A 20575-nucleotide genomic window follows, 5' to 3' on the forward strand; every position below is an offset into this window, starting at 1 on the left:
TCACATATATTTTGGGTTGATATCATAATTAGAAAATTAAAACAACAATGACAATAAAAGTGAAAAAATCCCCACATGGATAAATCTAACAATTGTCCTTTTGTAATCATGATATGTATTATGATTTGATTTAAGTGGCTGCTAGGAAGCAACAAAATGTTTGCAGGCAAGCACCCAAGGGATAAACAGCTTTAGTTCCTTCTACAGGACCAGACAATGAAGATAAAGTGCCTTACCTACAGAGGCAGTTGACTAAGCCAGGGGACTCAAACCACAGACTTTGGATTGACAGTCTCTTGTTTCATCTACCTAGCCACAACAGCTCCTCATCATAATGAATCTGCTATGATCTAGATGAACATTACTTCCTGCAAATCTTCAATATCCATCTTCACTGTTTAACAAAATGCCACTCAGACAAGACAAATTCAGTTGGTCGGTGTATTATATCTAAAAGTCACAGTCATCTAAGCTTTACCACTGGAATATTTCATCATTCAGCACCTAAAATGTTCACTACTCAAAATGTTCACATATAAAAAGGGGAGATTTCTCCATAATTGCATTATAAAATGTGTACTTTTTAGAAAGAAACATTGTTAGGGCAGGAATGATACCTAGGACAAGGGGGCTGCCATCTTTCTGCCATTGTATGGTTGGTGTTGGGTCTCCTGATGCCTGACAGTCCAACCTGACCTCTGACCCTAAGAAGATTGTGATGTCTATGGGATGGATGATGAACTGTGGTGGAACTGTTAGAAGAGAATATACCATATATGGTTTATCTTCATGATATGAAAAATGCATATTTGTTTGCACAGGGATGGCTTCCCTCCACACACATCACATACATAAAGGTTCTGAAGAGCAATCAAGGTTTGCATACACGTATTCTCTTTCCAAGCCATAAAGAGATACTAAAGTTTTCAGGGAGACTTGGCAATTCTCTGTATACAATGAATATATGAGTGTGAACATGCTTATCCACATCTATGTGTGAATGCAGTAAGTTAAGGAGGAAGTGAGTATTTCCTCAATATTGTTTGTCGTTCACTATATATCAACTGACTTTGTATGAACCATGCACATTCTCACTTTTGTTTAGAGTGAATTTACAGATATCATTGAATTAATTAAATATAATAAATATGCATGGTAAAAATAACCTTTTCAACCAACATCACTTTGGTGTAACATTATATTTGGAGTTTGATTCCACTGGGATATGTTTGCTTCTAAAGCAATCACTATTTATGCCATGAATATGCTCTTTTGATTGTGGTCTATTGATCTTGATCATCAAACACAAATTAACTCCTAAACCATCTCTGCATATTAAGGCAAATAAATTTCCATTTCATGTCCATTACACTAATGGTACAAAACTCACACTGTAGCCAGACTTTAATTTCTTTTCTTCTCAGAGTTATATCTCCACTGGATATTGCTCAGTCAAAATTCTGTGAACTTTGCTCCTGTACTTTGAGGTATTTTTCCCAAACTCTGTGGTGCATCTCCATGTTATGCAACATACCTGGGCCAGGTACAAAGAGAATTATTGAGCTGTTTCTTAGATTGTGACAATGAGGTGTGGGATGGATGGATGGCCAGACAACCAGAAAATACTTTTTTATATCCTTAAGGAATGAGACATGAAAAGACATGAGCTCCAAAAAGGGAGAGATATAATAAAAATCAACTGAAGGAAAAGATATACCGTATACTGTGAAGTATGCTGATGCTGTTTTTGTCCCAAGGGTATTTTCTGCACTGCAAGTGTACGTCCCCTCTTGAGATTCCTCCACATTATTGATGCGGAGATCACCATTCCCAAGGACCTCATACTTAAAGTCCGTACTAAGGGACTGCCCCCCAAAGAGCCAGGATATGACTGGTGTGGGTGTGGCTGCAGCTCGGCATTGGAAGCGAGTAATGTCGCCCTCTATGGCTGTCTGATCCATGGGAGACATGATAATAACTGGAGAACCTTTGATAAGTAAAAGATGGAGAGTAAATGCCATTTTATACTTAATGACCCACTACACCAGTCTCAATTACACCAGTGAGTGTGATACTGTATGTGATAATTTTGTATCTGACTTAACCAGGACTTCTTTCATTTAAAAATAAACTGTTTAATTTCAAAGAAGTGACTAAACTGCCAGAATGTGTTTTGTTCTTTTTTCTCAGAAGTGTTTGAAGAAAGCTCAATGTGGCCTCTGAACACATGATGAAATCAGAACATGAAAATAGCATAACTTACCACGTGTACATGGTTAAAGTTCATAAGATATATAATCCTCATGGCCAGTCTTGGACGCACAATTACACTTGTAATTTTTTTTATTCTTTACACAGCCTGCAATTAGAAGGATGCGTACATTACAGACTAGATTTCCAGAAATGACTATACCACACTACACACGATAAAGTTAAAACTCTTTTCCTAATTTCTTTGTCTAAGTACTATTGCTCAAGCACAGATTTTTCCTTTCCCTTTTCCCTCCATATCCCTCATCTATTCCTTGTTTTGAATGCAGACAATGTGACAACATAGATGATGAGTTTTGTCATACAGCAAGCGGATATTGACATCTGCCAATTCAAGACATCCCATGCAGGGTACTGCCTCAATTCACAACCCAGTTAATATAAAATAAGGAAGTATATGTGACCCGCTACAACAAAAGGATCCTAAAGTCGCTGACGGGCGAGCCAAGCATGGCCCAGAAAAAAATGCTATTTTCTGGCCTTTCCTTTGATCATTTAGCTTGGAAATTTTGGCAGATGATAGAAGATACATTAGACTACAAAATTATGTAAAAACAGAAATCTGAACGTTTTGACAGATTTTGGTGTTCTGACTTCAAACTTGATTTTCTCGGCTCACCCGTCAGCGAATTTAGGATCCTTTTTTTGTAGCGGGTCACATATACATTATGCAACTATGATTGAAAGAAAATAAGTAAAAAATGATAGCATAATTCCATGCATACAATATAAAGTCATCAAAATTATATTCCAATCAAAATACTCAATAGGCGCTGTCAGACATGCAAAAGATTGAGAAGATTATGATCGTGATCTTTAAGATGTCAAAGTTTTGCCAGTGTGACTGCAAACGTCCCTCAAAACTCCAATCGAAACTTCCCACTCCAACCAGGGACATTTCCCCCATCCCCGCCAAACTTCTTGATCTTTTGCCAGTATGACCACTAGAAACTGAAACTTTGTGATCTTTGTCATATGACCCAGTCCACCAGTCCACTGTTTTTGGACATCGACTCAGAAGCACATGTAGCTAGTATCCATAATAATGTTACGTCATAATCACTAGTCATCAGACTGCGTATTCTCTCTCCTTCGTTGTGCACGCTCACTAGTGTGACTAAAGACTTCACAATCTTAGACTTATTGATCTCTTGCCAGTCTGACCGCCCTTAATGTGTCTCGATAACAATTTACCTAGATATGTTGTTGTGGAAATTATGTTAACAATGAAACGCATCTAAAATTTCTACAAGAAATTGCTGAAGCTTACTTCGTACAACAAGGTTTGCTCTCCTTGACGTTGATGTTACTGTGTTAGCAGCTGAACAGACATAGGTTCCTGCATGCCTTATTTCCACACCATGTACCACAAGAGAACCATTGGAGAGAACCTCAACTGCAAAGCGCTCTCCATCAGAAAACCTGACAACACCTACAAGATAATGTCACATGAGAAAGGGAAAGTGAGGGTATAGCCGTAGAAAACTACAAATCAGTGACAATTATGTAACTACTCCAATATACCAAGGCTCAGCGTAAAATAACAAGGTGCGATTGTGACAGGACAATTAAGATTTGACATAGCAGGTGAACTTAAGGATATATTTCAGTTTGGGATAGATTTGAATGATAGTACCATGTTCATCTGACATATATGAAAATGGCTTTTAAACATAAAATTGAAGATAAGCAGCAGTGTGTCATTATAAACATTTTATGTATTAAATGTCTTACCCAAATCTGGTAATGGAGTAGTCCATGTGATGTCAGGAGCTGGCACTCCATCAGCAGCACACTGCAGCAGGGCTGTCTCCCCCTCCTCCACAATGGTGTCTTCTGGCACTACAGTTATGTTTGGTTCCACTGAAATAATCAACAACAAAGCCATATTCTCCACTGACAAATACGACTGTCACAATGTACATATCTTACTGCAATATGTAACATTATTTATGCAGCAAAATATATACTACTGAAAGACTAACTAGAAAGCTGCTCTGCCTGGAACTGCACTGAAGATGTTACAGAATTGCATCTGTTTTTCAAAGAGAAATAGTATGGAGCAGAGCGGGTTGATAGATAGAGTTGCGACACTGGGGTACAAAGGTCACGTCAAATAGTTCCCCCTGGTCGTCGATGTCGACGAATTATTTCTACAGGGTTTTCACATAGGCGCGCAGTACCCGGACCCAGCGGCAGTGTGAGATACCATTGTTGCTTGCGACGGGAGTGTGACTCGTTTGAGAAAAATGTCCTGTTTTTACGGCAATCATGTAAACTTAATGAAGTAGAGAAAGGAGTACTTACTGTCGAGGTCACGGAAACGGATGCAAACAACAGGATAGGATGAAATATTTTCAGAGTTGTTTTAACATTTCTGGATGATGTTGATGGGCGAACGTCAAAATGTAAGGACGGAAATATCATGTAGTCCTACTCCTTTACAATTGTTGTTGTAATTCAAAATCCCGGGTTGTGCGTCTTTACTAATGTTATGACGACGAGGGTAAGCTATTTTGCACTCTTGCGCAAAACCCATGCGCGAAACTCTACTTTGCGCGAGCCACGGAGCAAAATAACAACAAATGCATTGTTTCCGTCATAATAGGGTACGCGGTTTTCTAAAGTCTTATCGACATCATACGACCAGGGGGAACTATTTTTAGGGATTGACCAATCAGCGCGAACTTCCGGTGTCGCAACTCTATCTATCAACCCGCTCTGGTATGGAATAATAACAAACTCAAGGGACTAATTAAGTTCTGCATTCAGTAGTCATGCCACTATCCATCTATGATGATTCTACCAACATGTTAGCTGAAACAAAGACATGAATTAGTGAGATTTCAATTGCAGTAAAGAGACACAAACACATTTCAAGTTCAAATATAATCAGTATGGCTTGTTGAAGTGTTTTCTCTTTGGATTGTATATGACTCTATTCTATTCCATATCCAGTGTTTCTTCTTGATACTGTTTAAACTACATTGATGACTGAAACTAATGGAATATGCTGAGAATTCTCAAATAAACCAAAATGTGCATCATTGCCCACTCATCACTGTTTTTTTCTTTTTTTCAATATCATCTACAATGAAGAATTTAGCCACCAATCTTCTAAACAATAACTTAAACACTCCATGAAGAACACCATGGAGTTTTATCAAATCACCCGCTCCCTAGCAAGGAGGTGGTCCTTGTTAAGTGACTTGTACTCACCTTGGACTACCAGCTGCACCCTGGTGGACACTGATGTCAATGAGTTGCTTGCAGAGCAAATGTAGAAACCACTGTCATCAATGTGAAGACTGGTAATTCTCAACCAACCAGCTGCCGGCTCTTGGACACGGTTCATTGGTAGACTGCCTCCTTCCTTCATGGGAAAATCATAGGCACATCACTGTACATCATAGCATATTGTCATATACAAGCTACAAAGAACTTTATTACTGTGTGGTATAAAAACATCAATGACAGACAAGCCTCTATCAAAATTAACAGCACCTATTCTAAAACTCCAGAATGAGACACTAGTCCATAGGAATTGTTTTTAGTGATTATTGCATAATATTAACAAGGATGATTATGTATTGTAGCAAGGTCTCGAGACACAGGTGTTTATACCATGGTCCACACTATAGTGGCCCTGTCAGATTTCAAATGGTTTCAATGATTTCAAATGATTTCTAGCTTTCCAGTTACCTAACATTCTGTGCATTGAGATCATAAAAATGAAATAAGACCATACTGTAGATCTGAATAAATAGAGCAACAATTCCATATAAAATTTCATAATATAAAGAAACATCTTCACAGAAAAAAAACAACAACCCAAGATGAAAGAGAGATGGTGTAAATGTACCTTGGTCCATTTGATTGCAGGAGTTGGGTTTCCTGTAGCCCCACAAGGGAATGTCACTCTCCCTCCCACAGTCTCTGTTTGGTCTGATGGCAAGGTGGTGAAAATGATCTGTTGGGAAGGGTCGCCCACTGTGAGCAATGCTGAGGCTGTATTCTCTCCCCACGTATTGGAGGCACGACAGGTGTAGTAACCACTGTCTGTCTGCTGTGTGTTGGTGATTGTAAGTCTGCTCACTGTGGCTGTGAACCGCCCTGCAGTCTATAGGGACACCAAAAAGTCACTCTTGTATTGGGTAATCAAAAGTGTCGGTAGATAACTGTACATTTATTCCTATGTATTTCAACAGGAGGGAGTAAATAATTGTCACACACGGTGATACACAGAAGTTTCTTTTAAAAAGAGGAATAACTAGACAAGCACTCTTGAGAGTGCAGACCTCCACCACGCTGCTCATTTTGGTGTTTTTCCATTTGTGCTTTGTCTCTGTTATAATTTATCTTATGTCTGTTATGCTGAATCAAATTTGTTTTGTGTTTATCTATGTACACATGTCTGAATTGCCATATAAAATAATAATAATAATTTTTTTCCAGTTAAAAACATTTTTTGTCTTATTTTTTATAGGGGGTTTTGGTGTCCTCGTATTAAGTACGTATATGAATTGTCACTCTTGTGATTAGGCACTGGGTTTGGTGACAAATTTGACCATGTGTTTTGAAGAAGAAAATACGTTGGTCCCCAATTTGAACCCTCCTCACCCCCCCCCCCCCCTCCCTCCAATCCTAGATCTGCCATGAACAAGGCAGAAGCTACATGTACTGTACAGTCACTAATCTATACTCACTCATAGCACTAACTTTGCATATGTCTTCTGATTTTAGATAGAAGATCAAAAGATTTCTTAAATTTGGGGGGGGGGGGGGCTTTGCCTCAGCCATCAATTATTCCCCTTGAAGCCCCCATGAGCCGAATGGTGCCCATTTGCACATACACATATTCTATCACCTAAAAAAAAAAAAATCCCTGTCAAATTTGGTAAAAATCTTACTATGTGTTTTCAGAAGTAGATGAAAAATAAATGTGAAGATTGGTCTAAATTTGGTCTCCCTTTATCTCACCCCCTCCAGCTCATCTTCAAATCTGCCAAAAACAAACTCCAAACTACAGTCACTAATCTCAATACCACACAGCACTACCTTTACTAGCCATGAACAAACTTTAAACTACAGTCATCAATGCACTTACTCATAGTATTGACTTAGCTCTTCCCCTTCTGTTTCTAGAAAAGATTTACAAGGATTCACTATTTATTCATTTATTTATCATTATTATAATTTTTTAAAATTACTTATTTATTTTTAATTATTATTATTTTATTTATTTATTTATTCATTTATTTATTATCATTATTATCATAATTTTTTTTTTTTTTTTTTTTTTTTTTTTTTTTTTTTTTTGGGGGGGGGGGGGGGGGGTCGGCCCCCTTAGGCCGCCCAGGGGGAGTATGGTGCACATTTGTGACCGGCGACAACGGTTTCAGGCAAAAGTCTGGCATTTTGAAAATTCATTTTTTCACTGAATCACATTGCCCATTTCCTAAGCTTTGCATTGATATAAAACACTTGCATTCTTCGGCACCGTAAGTGGTCATGGAAAGCGAAATAAAATGCACTTTTTAAGTTGTTAGCCTGACAAAATTGCAAGAAAACGGGCTTTGAAGATTCACCTCTTTCTCAAAGACAATGTCCGAGCGGCGATGCGAGGTGAGAATCACCCATCCGTACGATGGTGCCAATCGATGTTAAGCTCCGCCTCTAGCAACCACATCGCCTTCTGATTGGCTCACTGAGAGAGTCAAATTTCCCGGGCACCCTTCCTAGGAGCTCAGCGTATGGAGCCGAAAAACAATGCGGTTCGCTCGGGTTTGTTTTACCATTACGTCTTTCAAGATGGCGGATACGATAATTGCACGTATGGTGTACATGTGTAAGGGCGCACGCATTACGCAATGGCATCCACACGCCATGACCATGTGCATGTAACAGGAGCGGGTGGCGAATCCACACATTTACAAATCGCGTTTTCATTGTTGTTGATTTGACTTTATCATTGCCGACCCTTTTGAAGGCAGATAAATGACAGTGCTGGCAAAGGTCACGCTTCCTGTTTGTTTTGCTTTTACAAGCCGTGCATATGTTGCCTTGTTTGGTGGTGTTAATTATATTAAAACAAACAAACACAACTCGTTAGTTTCGTGCGATCCTGATGTGTAGTATTTGAATATAACTGGTTTCATGTGACCTCTCCTTTCCTCTCATCTACCTTCCCTTGAGTCAGTCTGCTGTCATAATTTTTACTACATGTACAAGTATACTTTTTTTTTTCTTTTCACACGATTATGTCGTGCTACGTACATGATATTTGTTTCACTTCCGTTGTCGAACATTGCGGTAGAATAGTTTGGATAAAAAGCCAAACGAAGAGCACGCACTACAGCGTATAAACCACTATAGCAAGAACAATGGAGCATGTAATCACACATGCACGCATGGACAAAGCATTCCCCAAACGTTGCAACTGGTGTCTCCCATAGCCGAAAGCCGAATTACTGTATGTAAATTTGCGCGACGCACCAGCCAATCGCATGTGAGACCTTGCGCCGTAGCAACGCTGGGGATATTGGCGCGGTGTTCGTAAGAAGCTCGAAACTGACGAGTGCGATCCAACATAGGGTGTTTAAAATTCCATTTTCGATAGGAAAAACGTAGTCTTATGCTACGAAATTTGGTGTAGATGTAGAAAACATATCAAAGATTCGATTTCTGCAAAAAACCCAAATCGACAAAAATAATGGTAAAGATCTTTGTACCCCGCCTAGGAGGAAATTTGCTATTGCGACTTTTGCCTGAAACCGTTGTCGCGGGTCACATTTGAACAAAATGAGATCCTATCCCTAGAGATGCTACCTACAAAGTTTTATGGAAATACATCATGGTGTTTCCAAAAAAAAGACAAAAATGTACAATTCAGGCCCTCATTTGAATACTGCATACATTTAACTCAGCTCTATCACTTCTGGATTTAGAGAAGAAGATTTTTCAAGATTCTGTAATTTTTGGGGGTTTGGGCCCCCTGGGATCCCCGAGGGAAGGTATGGTGCTCATTCAAAGAAATTGAGATCCTATCCCCCTAGAGATGCTACCTGCCTAGTTTTTAAGAGGAAGATAAAATTGTAAAAAGCTAATTCATAATGGACGATGCACGGCCGATAGCGGAAGACGACTGATCGCAATACCTGACTTTAGCTTAAAGTTGATGTGGCAACTCAAACAGGATGTAAAGCTGGACACTACACATACATATTTGATATCTTAATCAGTATCTACAAAAAATAATCAATAGTATAAAATCAATGCAGCATCAAATCGGATGTGCTGAGGACAAGAAAACACTTTCTTCTTTCACATGGCCTAATGACCTTTAGCTGCATTCTTTGTCTGCATTTGTATCTCCTTCACATGGGAAAGTCAATGTAACTTGTCCTGATTCAAGACACCCAATGTAGACTCACAGTAATAACATTGCCTTCTGGGTTGAGCCAGTCCATGGTGGATGCAGGGCTGCCATTGGCCTCACAGCTGAATGTAGCAGTCCCTCCCAGGATGACAGTTACAGGCACAGGGGTGGTGGAAAAACCTGGTCGTCCTACAGAAGGGTTGAAAGGGTAAGTGCTTCCATAATGGCTAACATCACTGGTCACCGACAACTTGTAGAATGTCCACATTTACTCTTTACAGAGCACTTTACTTTACCTCTTCAAAAAGGAGGGGAAATTATATTACCCTTAACGTATGTGACGCGCTACAACTAAAGGATCCTAAAGTCGCTGACGGCTGAGCCGAGAAAATCGAGTTTGAAGTCACATCATCAAAACTGGTCAATAAAATCGGATTTCTGTTTCTGGCATAATTTTGTAGTCTGATGTTTTGTCTATCATCTGCCGAAATTTTGAGGCTAAATGAGCAAAGGAAAGGCAAGAAATAAGCGTTTTTCTGCGTCATGATTTTCCGACTTTCAACGTAAGAGAAACGTGTCTGAAGATTTGGATTTAGCGCCCCAGCTGGACTCCGCCCCTAGCAACGAGGGAGTGATCTTATTGGTCAGTGCGTGGCATCCTAACTACTGATTGGTCGTGCGTAGACTGCTGGCGCTAAGCTTGAAGGAACATCGCAGAGGTCGCTAGGAGCATGCCTTCTATTGTGAAGTGGTGAAAACTGTCTCGCCTCCCCTTGATCATGTTAGCGTCGGAAGGAAAACTTTGAAGGTGTTTTTCTCGAAACTCTGATTTCCTCACCCACTTGACATGCGCTGATGAAATCATCGATATCTCTGCAACCGAGTACTTTAAAGAGTTGTGCTATATATGAAATTAAAGTAGAAGAGTAAGGGAATCACTGCCATTTGATTTTCAGAAAATTTTCCTCCCCCGACTTTTGAACCCTTTTGTTGTAGCGGGTCACATACATGTCCGTAACAAGTCAAGGGAATATGTACAGCTGTATCTCTCATGAAAAATGAAATCTTGCAGAATTATCCAGTTACATTTTCTTTAATATTGCCATGTATGATGTCATGAAAAGTAGAATCTTAAATGAAAGAAAGATATTATTCGGAGGGGTGAAGGTTCAGGTGTGAGTTTCTTTAATTTGTAATCTTCTTATCCAGCGGTGATGGCACCGAAATTTATAACTTTTGATGTTATTGTCTGATTTTTCTAAAATTTTCACTTATGTGTCTTACCATTGCTGCCTTCACTCAATCCATATGTATATTTTGGTTTTGGTGTCCTTTAATGTCTTAAATAGACAGCTAAATCAAAAGAAATAATCACCCCTATACTCAAATGAACAGAGAATATTGTCACTGCATTTTTATATGACTCACCAATGAGACTAATAGTAGCAGGCTGGCTGTATCTTGTCAATCCACTAAGTAGACTGTTGGTGGCTAAGCATCTAACCTGTCCACCATGCTGGTGGTTGAGTGTGTCAATCTGTAATGAACTTGACGTGATAGAGCCAGACTCTGTTGTTGTGATGACATCAGCTGCACCGACATCCTCTCCGTTTATCTGCCACATTATGGTTGCCATGGGAACGCTGACTATAGAGCAATGCAGCATCAAGGCTGAGCCAAGATTCTGAGTCACGCTTACTGGGCTTGACAAAAATGAAATACCAAGACCTGATACCAGAGAGACAAGAGATGTGTAAAGTAAGTACAAACACATGCAACTGTTTTTCAGCAATACCTAGACTTCAAATTCTATCCTAGCCCAAAGCTCTTTGGTACAAAAGAGAAGAAGCACAGTAGAGAATGTAATCATTTCAAACTCTTTCAATGGCTGAAGTTTTAAAATGTATAGTGGAGTCTCAAATATATATTCTGTGAAGAATCACAATGGTTGTCCACATTCAGGAAGGTTAACAAGGAAAAGTGACTTCTATGTGGTCACATTAATTGGTCCCCTCCAAAAAAAAAATTAAAAAACCAAAAAAAAAAAAATACACAACTAAAAAGCTGTAGAAATTGAATTAAATATTTTCACTGTCACACCTCTATACAGGTAATTTTACTTTATATACATGTAATAGGCACTCTGCAGTGGTTGCATCATATTTCCTGCATGCTGAAACCCATCTGTTTTGGGTATATTAAGGGGCATAATTGTGATAAAGTCCCCACCATGCACCTCGGGTATTTATATTAATGGTAAGACATTTACTCAGTTTAGGATTACATGTAGGGTTAGGGTTAGGGTTAGAGTTCGGGTAACATTGATATTACCCTAACTCTAACCCTAACCCTAATCCTAAACTGAGTAAACTCTAATCCTACTACCCGAGGTGCAAGGTGGGGACTATTTGTATATCACGATTATGCCTATTAAGGAATGAAATCACATGATATCTACTAATGTCACTGCCAAAATTGTCACGAAACTGTCAAGTGATTCTTTCTTTCAGAAACATCTGTTATTATGTAAATCTTGACCACATCTTGATTTTCATTTCCTCCCACTTCCCTCCCATAGAGGAATGAACATATGGCTGCAAGAATGGCTGGTGCCTTCTTACTGACTAATACGAGCTATTCTATAAATACATATCTGAAATATGGTAACTAGTTTGTTAGCAGTTACGTAAGGTGTACTTATACAGCTCACATTCATACTTTATGACATACAGATGTAAGAATCATTTAGTGCAGTTTTGACCACTTCATACTTGCTAATGCCAGTTTGACATCAGGACTTTCAAGGCTCTCCACCCCACTCTCCACTCGACAACGATAGATGCCCAGTAACTCCCGAGTGACTCTTTCGATGTACAGCGTGCCATTAGAGAATACAGCTGGCCCTTCTTCCCCCACGACTGCTTCGTTGTCATGTACCCATGAGTATGTTGGCTCTGGGCTACCAATGCTTGCCCTGGCTGTGCAGTGCCACCAGAGGCCTTGGTTCAGGAGTACAGCTTGGTCTGACGGTGTGAGGGTGAATTGCAGTAGTCCACATGCTGGGTAAAGTTAAAGATGGTCATGCTTTAATGTGTCAAAGTTTTACATTACAAACTTCTATGTATTTATGCCAAGTTAATCTGAATCTTACATTTCATCACGAATCAGATTATGCAATCTTTATTAGACATATACATGTATGTTTATATTCATAACCCTTTCACATGCACACACATGCATGCACATGTCACATTAATGATAATTGCATTGACACTTATGTCTGATTCAGAATTCATAATCATGATACATATCTTTCTGTTTCCATCACAGCACATAATATTTCATGAATAAATGAATATTTTTTGAAAGGCTTTCAACAAGAGTTGAATGAAAAAACAAAACAAAACCAAGATTTATCGCATAAATAGGGTACAAAGGACCATATCTTTTGGTCTTCACAATAATTTCCTCTCCTGACTTAATGACCTTCCATGCTTTGCATTATGTGAAAAATGCACTGCCATGGTTTAGGATAAACAACTAGGTTTCATACTATATCATTTAAACTGTAGTCAAACATGGACGTTCATGGTTTTTGATACCATGTTCTTTACTTCAGAAAAAAAACCCAACATAATCAGAGATAAGTTTGAGAATGCATAGGACCTACAGTGTACTGGGATGAACTGAATTTTTTTTTCCCTATCAGACACTACAGACACTGATAAAACAGGGACAACAAAGTCTCACAGATTTTACACTTTACACAATACTCATTTACCTTCTGTTAACAGCAGCAAGAACAGAAACAACTTGACTTCTGTCGCCATCCTTACATGTGGATCTTCATGTAAATGTGATTATCAACTGGTATAGATCTACACATCACATGAACATACTGTCAAGGTACGCCTTGTGAATGTGATCCCATCTCAAGTCCAGGAGATCTGTGGAAGGATAACCAGTTTAGATTGCTATAATATATACGGTACTGTAAAAGTGGAAATTTTTGTGCATTTTGAGCAATGTGCATTTCGAGCAACTTGCATTTAGAGGGTGTCTAACGTTAGCTCAAAAATATAGTACCGATAGTAGAGTTCTACACTACAGCACACAAATAAATAGATCTCTATTTCTTTGTATGCCAAAGATGTTCCAGTAATCACTGTCCCGAGTTTGCAGGATTAAAAACGTGATAGAGTGGTCTAGACTAGTATGTAGTAATATCCTGGCGAGCGTGAAAAATTGCTCGGGCAAAAAGATTCACTTTTTATGAATTTTACAGCACTATGGAATGTAGGCCCTACAATGTGTACATGTCACACACAGTAGGACAACAAAGTATATAATGAGATGTGCATTCATGGGTGCATAACATTGCATGGTCCGTGGCATCTAAGGAAATAGACCTGTCTAACGTTAGATAATGTTACATCTCGTCCTGGCTGGAGGACTGAGCTAACAAATTGCACATCAAACCACCACGAGTCTAGCACAAAGTTAGAATCTACAGTGTAGAACAGTACAGACCGTCTCTCGATCTGGCTGATAAAGCTGGTCTGCACCACCAAGACTGCAAGAGTATTCCAAACGCATTCATCATACTACCGATCAGTAAACTTACTGCTGCACTACCATGACTACATACGATGATCAACAGATGGACATTACACTTAATTTACAGTGAACAGTAGACTGTGGACGTCGGACCATACCTGCAGCTGCACTGCAGGTGCGCTGCTGCCAACAGGCCAAGCCAAGGCTAGGGACGGACGTGACAGCAGATAGGGGATATGTGGGTGCTGCACAAGAAGCTAGCTGGGCTCAAAGATACTTTGCTCCTCACCACCTACTCATGGCTAGGCATGGGTTCTTCTTCCTGTACTGTGCAGAACCTCCTGAGAGTATACTCGGGGGCTATGTGACTGTGGCCGGCAGTACACTGATCTTTGGTGCCGTACAAGTATAGGGATTAGATTCTGATTAGTGACTACAGAAACGAGAGATCATTGCTACTCGTACCATACCAATCCTGCAACTACGGACGCTTTTCTTTGGTTATAATGGTAGCCTCGTTTCAAGACGATGAGTCAGTGACGCGATGCGATTGCACTGATCCGGCAGTGTGCGATTGCAGCAGGGACTGTCTTATTTTCTCAGAGTGCAGTTTCGGGTGAGATATCCTCGGGCTTCAGGTTTCCAGCGGTTTTTTTTTTGTTTTTTGTTATGTTTTGTTTATTATTATTATTTTTTGATGCATTTTTGGGGGGCTATAGCCTAATGTGAAACCTTTTTTTGAAGAGCATGTAATTCTATAAGAGGAATTCAAAGTTTATTTGATGAAAATTGGTTTTGAAATGGCTGAGAGATCGAAAGTGATCATCCTATAATACAAGGTGGAACCCACCTTTGATTAGGATCGCTTTGTTTTACGTTGTTTTGGATATATCAACCACCTTAAAACTGATGTTCATCAAATAAACTTTGAATTTCCCTCAGAAATGTATGCTCTTGAACATTTCATAAAGTGGCTTCTTAATTATATCTCGGAAAAAAAAGTTAAAGGCTGAAGCCTCACCTCAACCAATACTATACCATCCCTTTCAAGTTAGGGTTGTGATAGGGTTTTGAGTTTTGTTTATTGCAAGGATTAGGATTTGTGTTAGTTTTATGATTGTGGGTAGAATTTATGTTTTAATTTTTGCTTAGCGTGCAGATATTTCATGGGAGCACTGCCGCAGGAGCAAATGTCCTGGAACCTCCCCTTCCCCCAATTTTGTCGCCCGGAAGTGGCACCGGAAAAACATGGAAAATTGCGTTGGCAGGTGATGAAACCCGGAAGTGGCACCAAACTAACAAACAAACAACTGAACAAACAAACAAACAAACAAACAACTGGGCCCCTCACATTTCAAAACGTGGCACCGTGCCGGCCCTGTGTAGTATACGTAAATATATGCGTTGTTGCCATTTTTTTTTAATGTACGTTTGTATAATCATTTTATTTGTGTGTTTTTTTTTTAACTTGCATACGCAATGGGGTAATTGAGTTATTAATCTATCAAACAATATCAAACTGAGGCAATGAAGAGCTATCGTGGGAAAGAGGCGAAGAGGTTGTAAAAAAAAAATCGTAATTAGGACTATAATGTAAATTTCTCTGTAGAAATTAAGGTTTCATATATTGATTTCCTTTTACAGTTTCTTTGCTAACAGCTAAAGGCGAATTTCGAGCGCATGCCCAATCTATAGATGCTTTATAGACTCGCATTTTATAAACAACAAACAACGTACAACAACGTTATGAAATAAAAATGTGAATCATCCCAAAATCCTGACATTCGATATAGGCATACACGCGTGATAGTCGTGCATGAGTGAACTGTCATGACATGTGCGTGATGATTGAATAGTTAATTAAAACTATGGGCAGAGGTGACTTTTATTACAGCAGTGGTCAAGCTCGCCGGAACACTTTTGGCCGGGGGGGGGGGGGCAAAATCTCTACTTGGGCACTATAAAATGTGACGGTATGAAATCCTTGGCGAGGGAGCAAAGCGACCGAGCGGGGTAGGTATGGGAGGGATACCCCCTCCCTGCACCGTACAGAGCTACCAAGTCTCACGCATTGTGAGTGAGACTCAAGCATTTAGGGTCTGTCTCACGATCTCACGCATGACACCCATTTTTCTCACGCATTGGGAGCATAGCTTAAAGGATTAAAGTAAGAGATGCAATTGAAGGCATATTTCCCTTTTGTCTTTCAAAATAAGTAAAAAATAGGCACTTAAGTATGCACTAGCTTGCTAAAAAATTGAAAAGCTCCCTACCGTGGGAGGGCGGACACACCCCTCCCATAACACTCCCCTCACTCAGTCACTTCGCTCCCTCGCTCACGCACATGTGCGCACGCCGAGATGCTGAGTCATGAAAATCTCCGCACTCATGAAAATTTTTTGAACTTGGCATCTATGCGTATAGGAACTTTTTGGAAAAACAGAGTACAGTGTATACAAGTCGCGTTTACAGAGGGTTAAAAAAAAAAAAAAACCTATAATTTCTATAGGGAATTAAACATAGTAAAAAAATAACTGCAAATGACTATGATTATAACTTACGGGGGTATACATTGAACAGGGGCGGATCCAGGAATTCTGTAAAAGGGGGGGGGGGGGGGTAAACAATATTTCTGGTGCTACTTCCTGGTTTCCATATTTTCTTTTTATTTCTTTTGTTTTAACAACGAAATAAAGAGGGGCGCGCGACCGGTGCGCCCCGTCTGGATCCGCCACCTCGGCGAGGGTGTGAGATCTCTAGGGGGGTCCCCATCCCACGGTCTGTCCCCTCCCGCGGTAGTTACTTTTGTACAAACATTGAAAAGTCGCGTTCATAGAGCATTTTACATCAAATTTCTAGGAATTGAATATCGTTAAAATCACTGCGAAGGCCTATGATCATGACTTTTAAGAACTATTCATTTTATAGGTAGGCCCTATACACGGGCAGAGCGAGAGAGCTCAAGCCTGATCAACTAATCAAGTAATCCCAATATTTAAGACAGGTGATAAGTTTGAAATCAGCAATTATCGCCCAATTTCATTATTATCGTCATTGTCTAAGGTCTTAGAAAAACTCATTTATAAGAGAATGATTAATTTTTTGAAGGCACATGAGGTTTTTACGAATTACCAGTTTGGTTTTCGCGAGAAACATAGTACTACGCATGCTCTTTTGCATTATGTTGATAGAGTTGTTCATGCAATATTGATAACCATTCTCATTTAGTTAGTATTTTCTTGGACTTCTCCAAGGCCTTCGACACTATCGATCATGATATTTTACTTTATAAGTTATCGCATTATGGAATACGTGGGAAGGCCTTGGAGTGGTTCAGGAGTTATTTAGTTGATAGAAAACAATTTGTGACAATTAAAAACATTGATTCAGTTGTCAGAGAAGTCAAATGCGGCGTCCCACAGGGAAGTCTTTTAGGGCCGTTGTTGTTCATTATTTATATCAATGATTTTTGTCGCGTATCCGACAGCCTCTCTTTTATTCATTTTGCAGATGACACAAATGTATTTTTTGCCCATAATGACATTGATTTTCTTGTTCATAAAATTAACATTGAATTGAAGAAAGTGACAAATTGGGTCAGGGCCAATAGGCTATCACTCAATGCTCAAAAAACGAAATATATGCTTTTTAGTAACACTGTTGATAGTTTAAGTATGAATATAGTATTAGATGACTCTCATCTACAAAGAGTCTCACATACCAAATTTTTGGGTGTCATTGTGGATGACAAACTTTCCTGGAAATCACATGTTGATAATGTTTGTAATACAATATCACGCAATATAGGTATAATAGATAGATTGAAATTTTATATTGCACAAAAATCATTACTTATGTTATATTCGTCGTTAATATTGCCTCATCTTAATTATGGAATACTAGTTTGGGGTAACACGCATCAGAATTTATTAGAGAAAATGTTCCTTTTACAAAAGAAAGCTCTTCGTGTTATCTGTAATTCTATATTATGTTCTCATACAAATATGTTGTTTTCCTCCAACAAGCTCTTAAAAATGACAGATTTGTTTTTGTTTAATTTAGGGCAATTTATGTACCAGTATTGTAATAACTTGCTTCCATCTATTTTTGATTCTATGTTCCTCAAAAATCAATCATTTCATAAATATCCCACTAGGCGATCTAGTGAATTTCATTTACCTCTTTTAAGAACGATTTTTGCTAAAAACACACTTATTTATGTAGGTCCAAATTATTGGAATTCTTTGAATCATGACTTAAAAAATGCTCCATCTATATACTCTTTCAAGAGGAGACTGAAGTTTTTTTTTTTTTTATTACAATCGTATGAGTCTACAATACTGAATTAACCTTTTGGCCTTTTTTATATATTAACCCGTTTACTTTGTCCCCTATTCGAAGAATTAATGGTATTTTTTCCCCTGGATGTTTGCAATGTTGTCATCTTTACCATTTTACCCCTAGCGTCTAGTAGTTGACTTTCCGTATGCTACTTCGGTTCATATATCCCTCTATTTTCTATTTTCTTGTCTTTCTTTAAGGCGTCAAAATTTCACTTTCCCCAGCAACTATCTTCTGTTTCTCTTGGCATGCTTCTGCCGAAGATCGCTGTTTATGTTTATGTTGCTTCTGTTGTTCTGTTACTATTTCTGTCTCTGTTTTGCGTTCTTGTCTGCTACTTTGTCTTCAGTTCGTCAGTCTTGTCCATCCCGTTTTGTCCTGTACAACCTTTCCTTTAGTAGTTGTTTTGCTGTCTAGTCCTGTTTTATGTTAGTTCGCGTCTATGTAAATGTATTTATTTGTTAATCTCTAGTGGGCTTCCAGACTTCCTCCACTTTGTTATTTTTTTTTTGTATATTCGACGGTTCTATTTATCTTTTCGTTGATGTTCTTCTCCAGAGGGACCCACATACTACAAGCTCTGTCTTTTTAGTGGGTTCCTCCATTTTTCGCATTTAAAAAACAACGGTATGCATGTATTTCACTTTGATCACTTCTGTTTCTTTCTTGCAATACAATGTATGATTACTATAGGCCCTCAATTGTTGTAGTCTTTTTATTTCACTATGTTCTATTTACCTTATTTTCTGTTACTAAATGAAGTGAAACATATGTTTTTGTTGAAAAATGAAATAAACTTTGAACTTTGAACTTTGAACTTTGAACTAGATTTTGTACGCAATTATTGACTCAAAATAACAAAAGCCAAATTTGTCATGCGACATCTTTTCAGGAACGTTATACACATTTATATGCGCGAACGACGAGGGCGAGAGCACAGAATCATTGTAAGTTTTCGTTTCTCATGAACGTACGTACACTGATAGCCGCTTTTAACAATAATCATATTAATGAGTTTAACGTGTTACTCGTTACCATCTTCTGGCTTATTACCACCATAGTATTTCTATTATTCATTCATTAATTTTTCGTTCATTCATTTTTTTTATTTCCAACAAAAACATATAAATGTATTGCAGAAATTGAATACAAGTACATAAATTTCATCATAATACAAAATAAAGGATAAGTTTACAGAAAAATTGCAAGTATACGAAAATGTTGGAAATGGGGAGGAATGCTAAAAAGCTGGGCTTGTAGAGTGCATTCCCCCCACATGTAATACAAGAAATTATATGACCGATTGACTGATATACATTGAAAATGGATGAAACAAAGAAACTAAGACAAAAAGACCTATAACTAACCTAACTAATCCGAAACAAAAACCCTGAACAAATCCCTACACTAAGTCGCTGTCATACCGGAAGAGAGAGGAGAGAAAGAGAGACAGAGAGGGAGAGAGAAACAGAGAGAGAGAGAGAGAGAGAGAGAGAGAGCGTGTGTGTGTGTGTGTGTGTGCGTATGTGTGAGAGAGGGAGAGAGAGAGAGAGAGGGGAAAGAAAGTAACTTATTTCGTGGAGTGAAAATAAAAGACAAAGAAAAAAAATAGAAGACGAGAGGTAGTGGATGGATGGAGCCGCTTAGCTGTGATTCTAACAGAATATAAGGTTGGATTTTACGCTTCTTTGCAACCAATAAAGAATCAACACAATTTTTGAATTTCTTAAAATTAATATACAAAATATTAATTTTCATAATGATATTTAGATAAATTCATATAACTGTTCAAAATATTTTTCTTCAGATTACTCTTAAAAGAGCTTAAACTTGGGAATGCCCTTAAACTGTTAGAAAGGTTGTTCCAATATTTAGGTCCAGCAAATTAATGTAAATGTAGATTGTGTAAACATAGCTCTAGTTAAAGGTAGATGAAATTCATCAGAGTGACCAGTCGGATATTTATGGAACGAGCGGTTTCTCGCAAACATGCTTGTGAAAATAGACGGCAACAAATTATTCGAGAGT

General features: G+C 38.6%; 1 protein-coding gene across 1 annotated transcript in view; it reads right to left on the minus strand.

Moving 5' to 3' along the window:
* The window catches only part of LOC140229564 (contactin-3-like), a 48044-nt gene extending 34565 nt beyond the window's left edge, over window positions 1-13479 (minus strand). The window contains exons 1-10 of the mRNA XM_072309812.1: window positions 13431-13479; window positions 12421-12708; window positions 11078-11377; window positions 9705-9838; window positions 6134-6391; window positions 5491-5644; window positions 4006-4134; window positions 3542-3703; window positions 1718-1987; window positions 618-752 (exon numbers count right to left, since the gene is read on the minus strand). Of these exons, the coding sequence (XP_072165913.1) occupies window positions 618-752; window positions 1718-1987; window positions 3542-3703; window positions 4006-4134; window positions 5491-5644; window positions 6134-6391; window positions 9705-9838; window positions 11078-11377; window positions 12421-12708; window positions 13431-13479 (1879 nt within the window). The remainder of the gene's footprint in view (window positions 1-617; window positions 753-1717; window positions 1988-3541; window positions 3704-4005; window positions 4135-5490; window positions 5645-6133; window positions 6392-9704; window positions 9839-11077; window positions 11378-12420; window positions 12709-13430) is intronic.
* Window positions 13480-20575: the final 7096 nt, after the last annotated feature.

The sequence above is a fragment of the Diadema setosum genome, chromosome 6 (assembly GCF_964275005.1).
Source record: "Diadema setosum chromosome 6, eeDiaSeto1, whole genome shotgun sequence".
Lineage (NCBI taxonomy): Eukaryota > Metazoa > Echinodermata > Echinoidea > Diadematoida > Diadematidae > Diadema > Diadema setosum.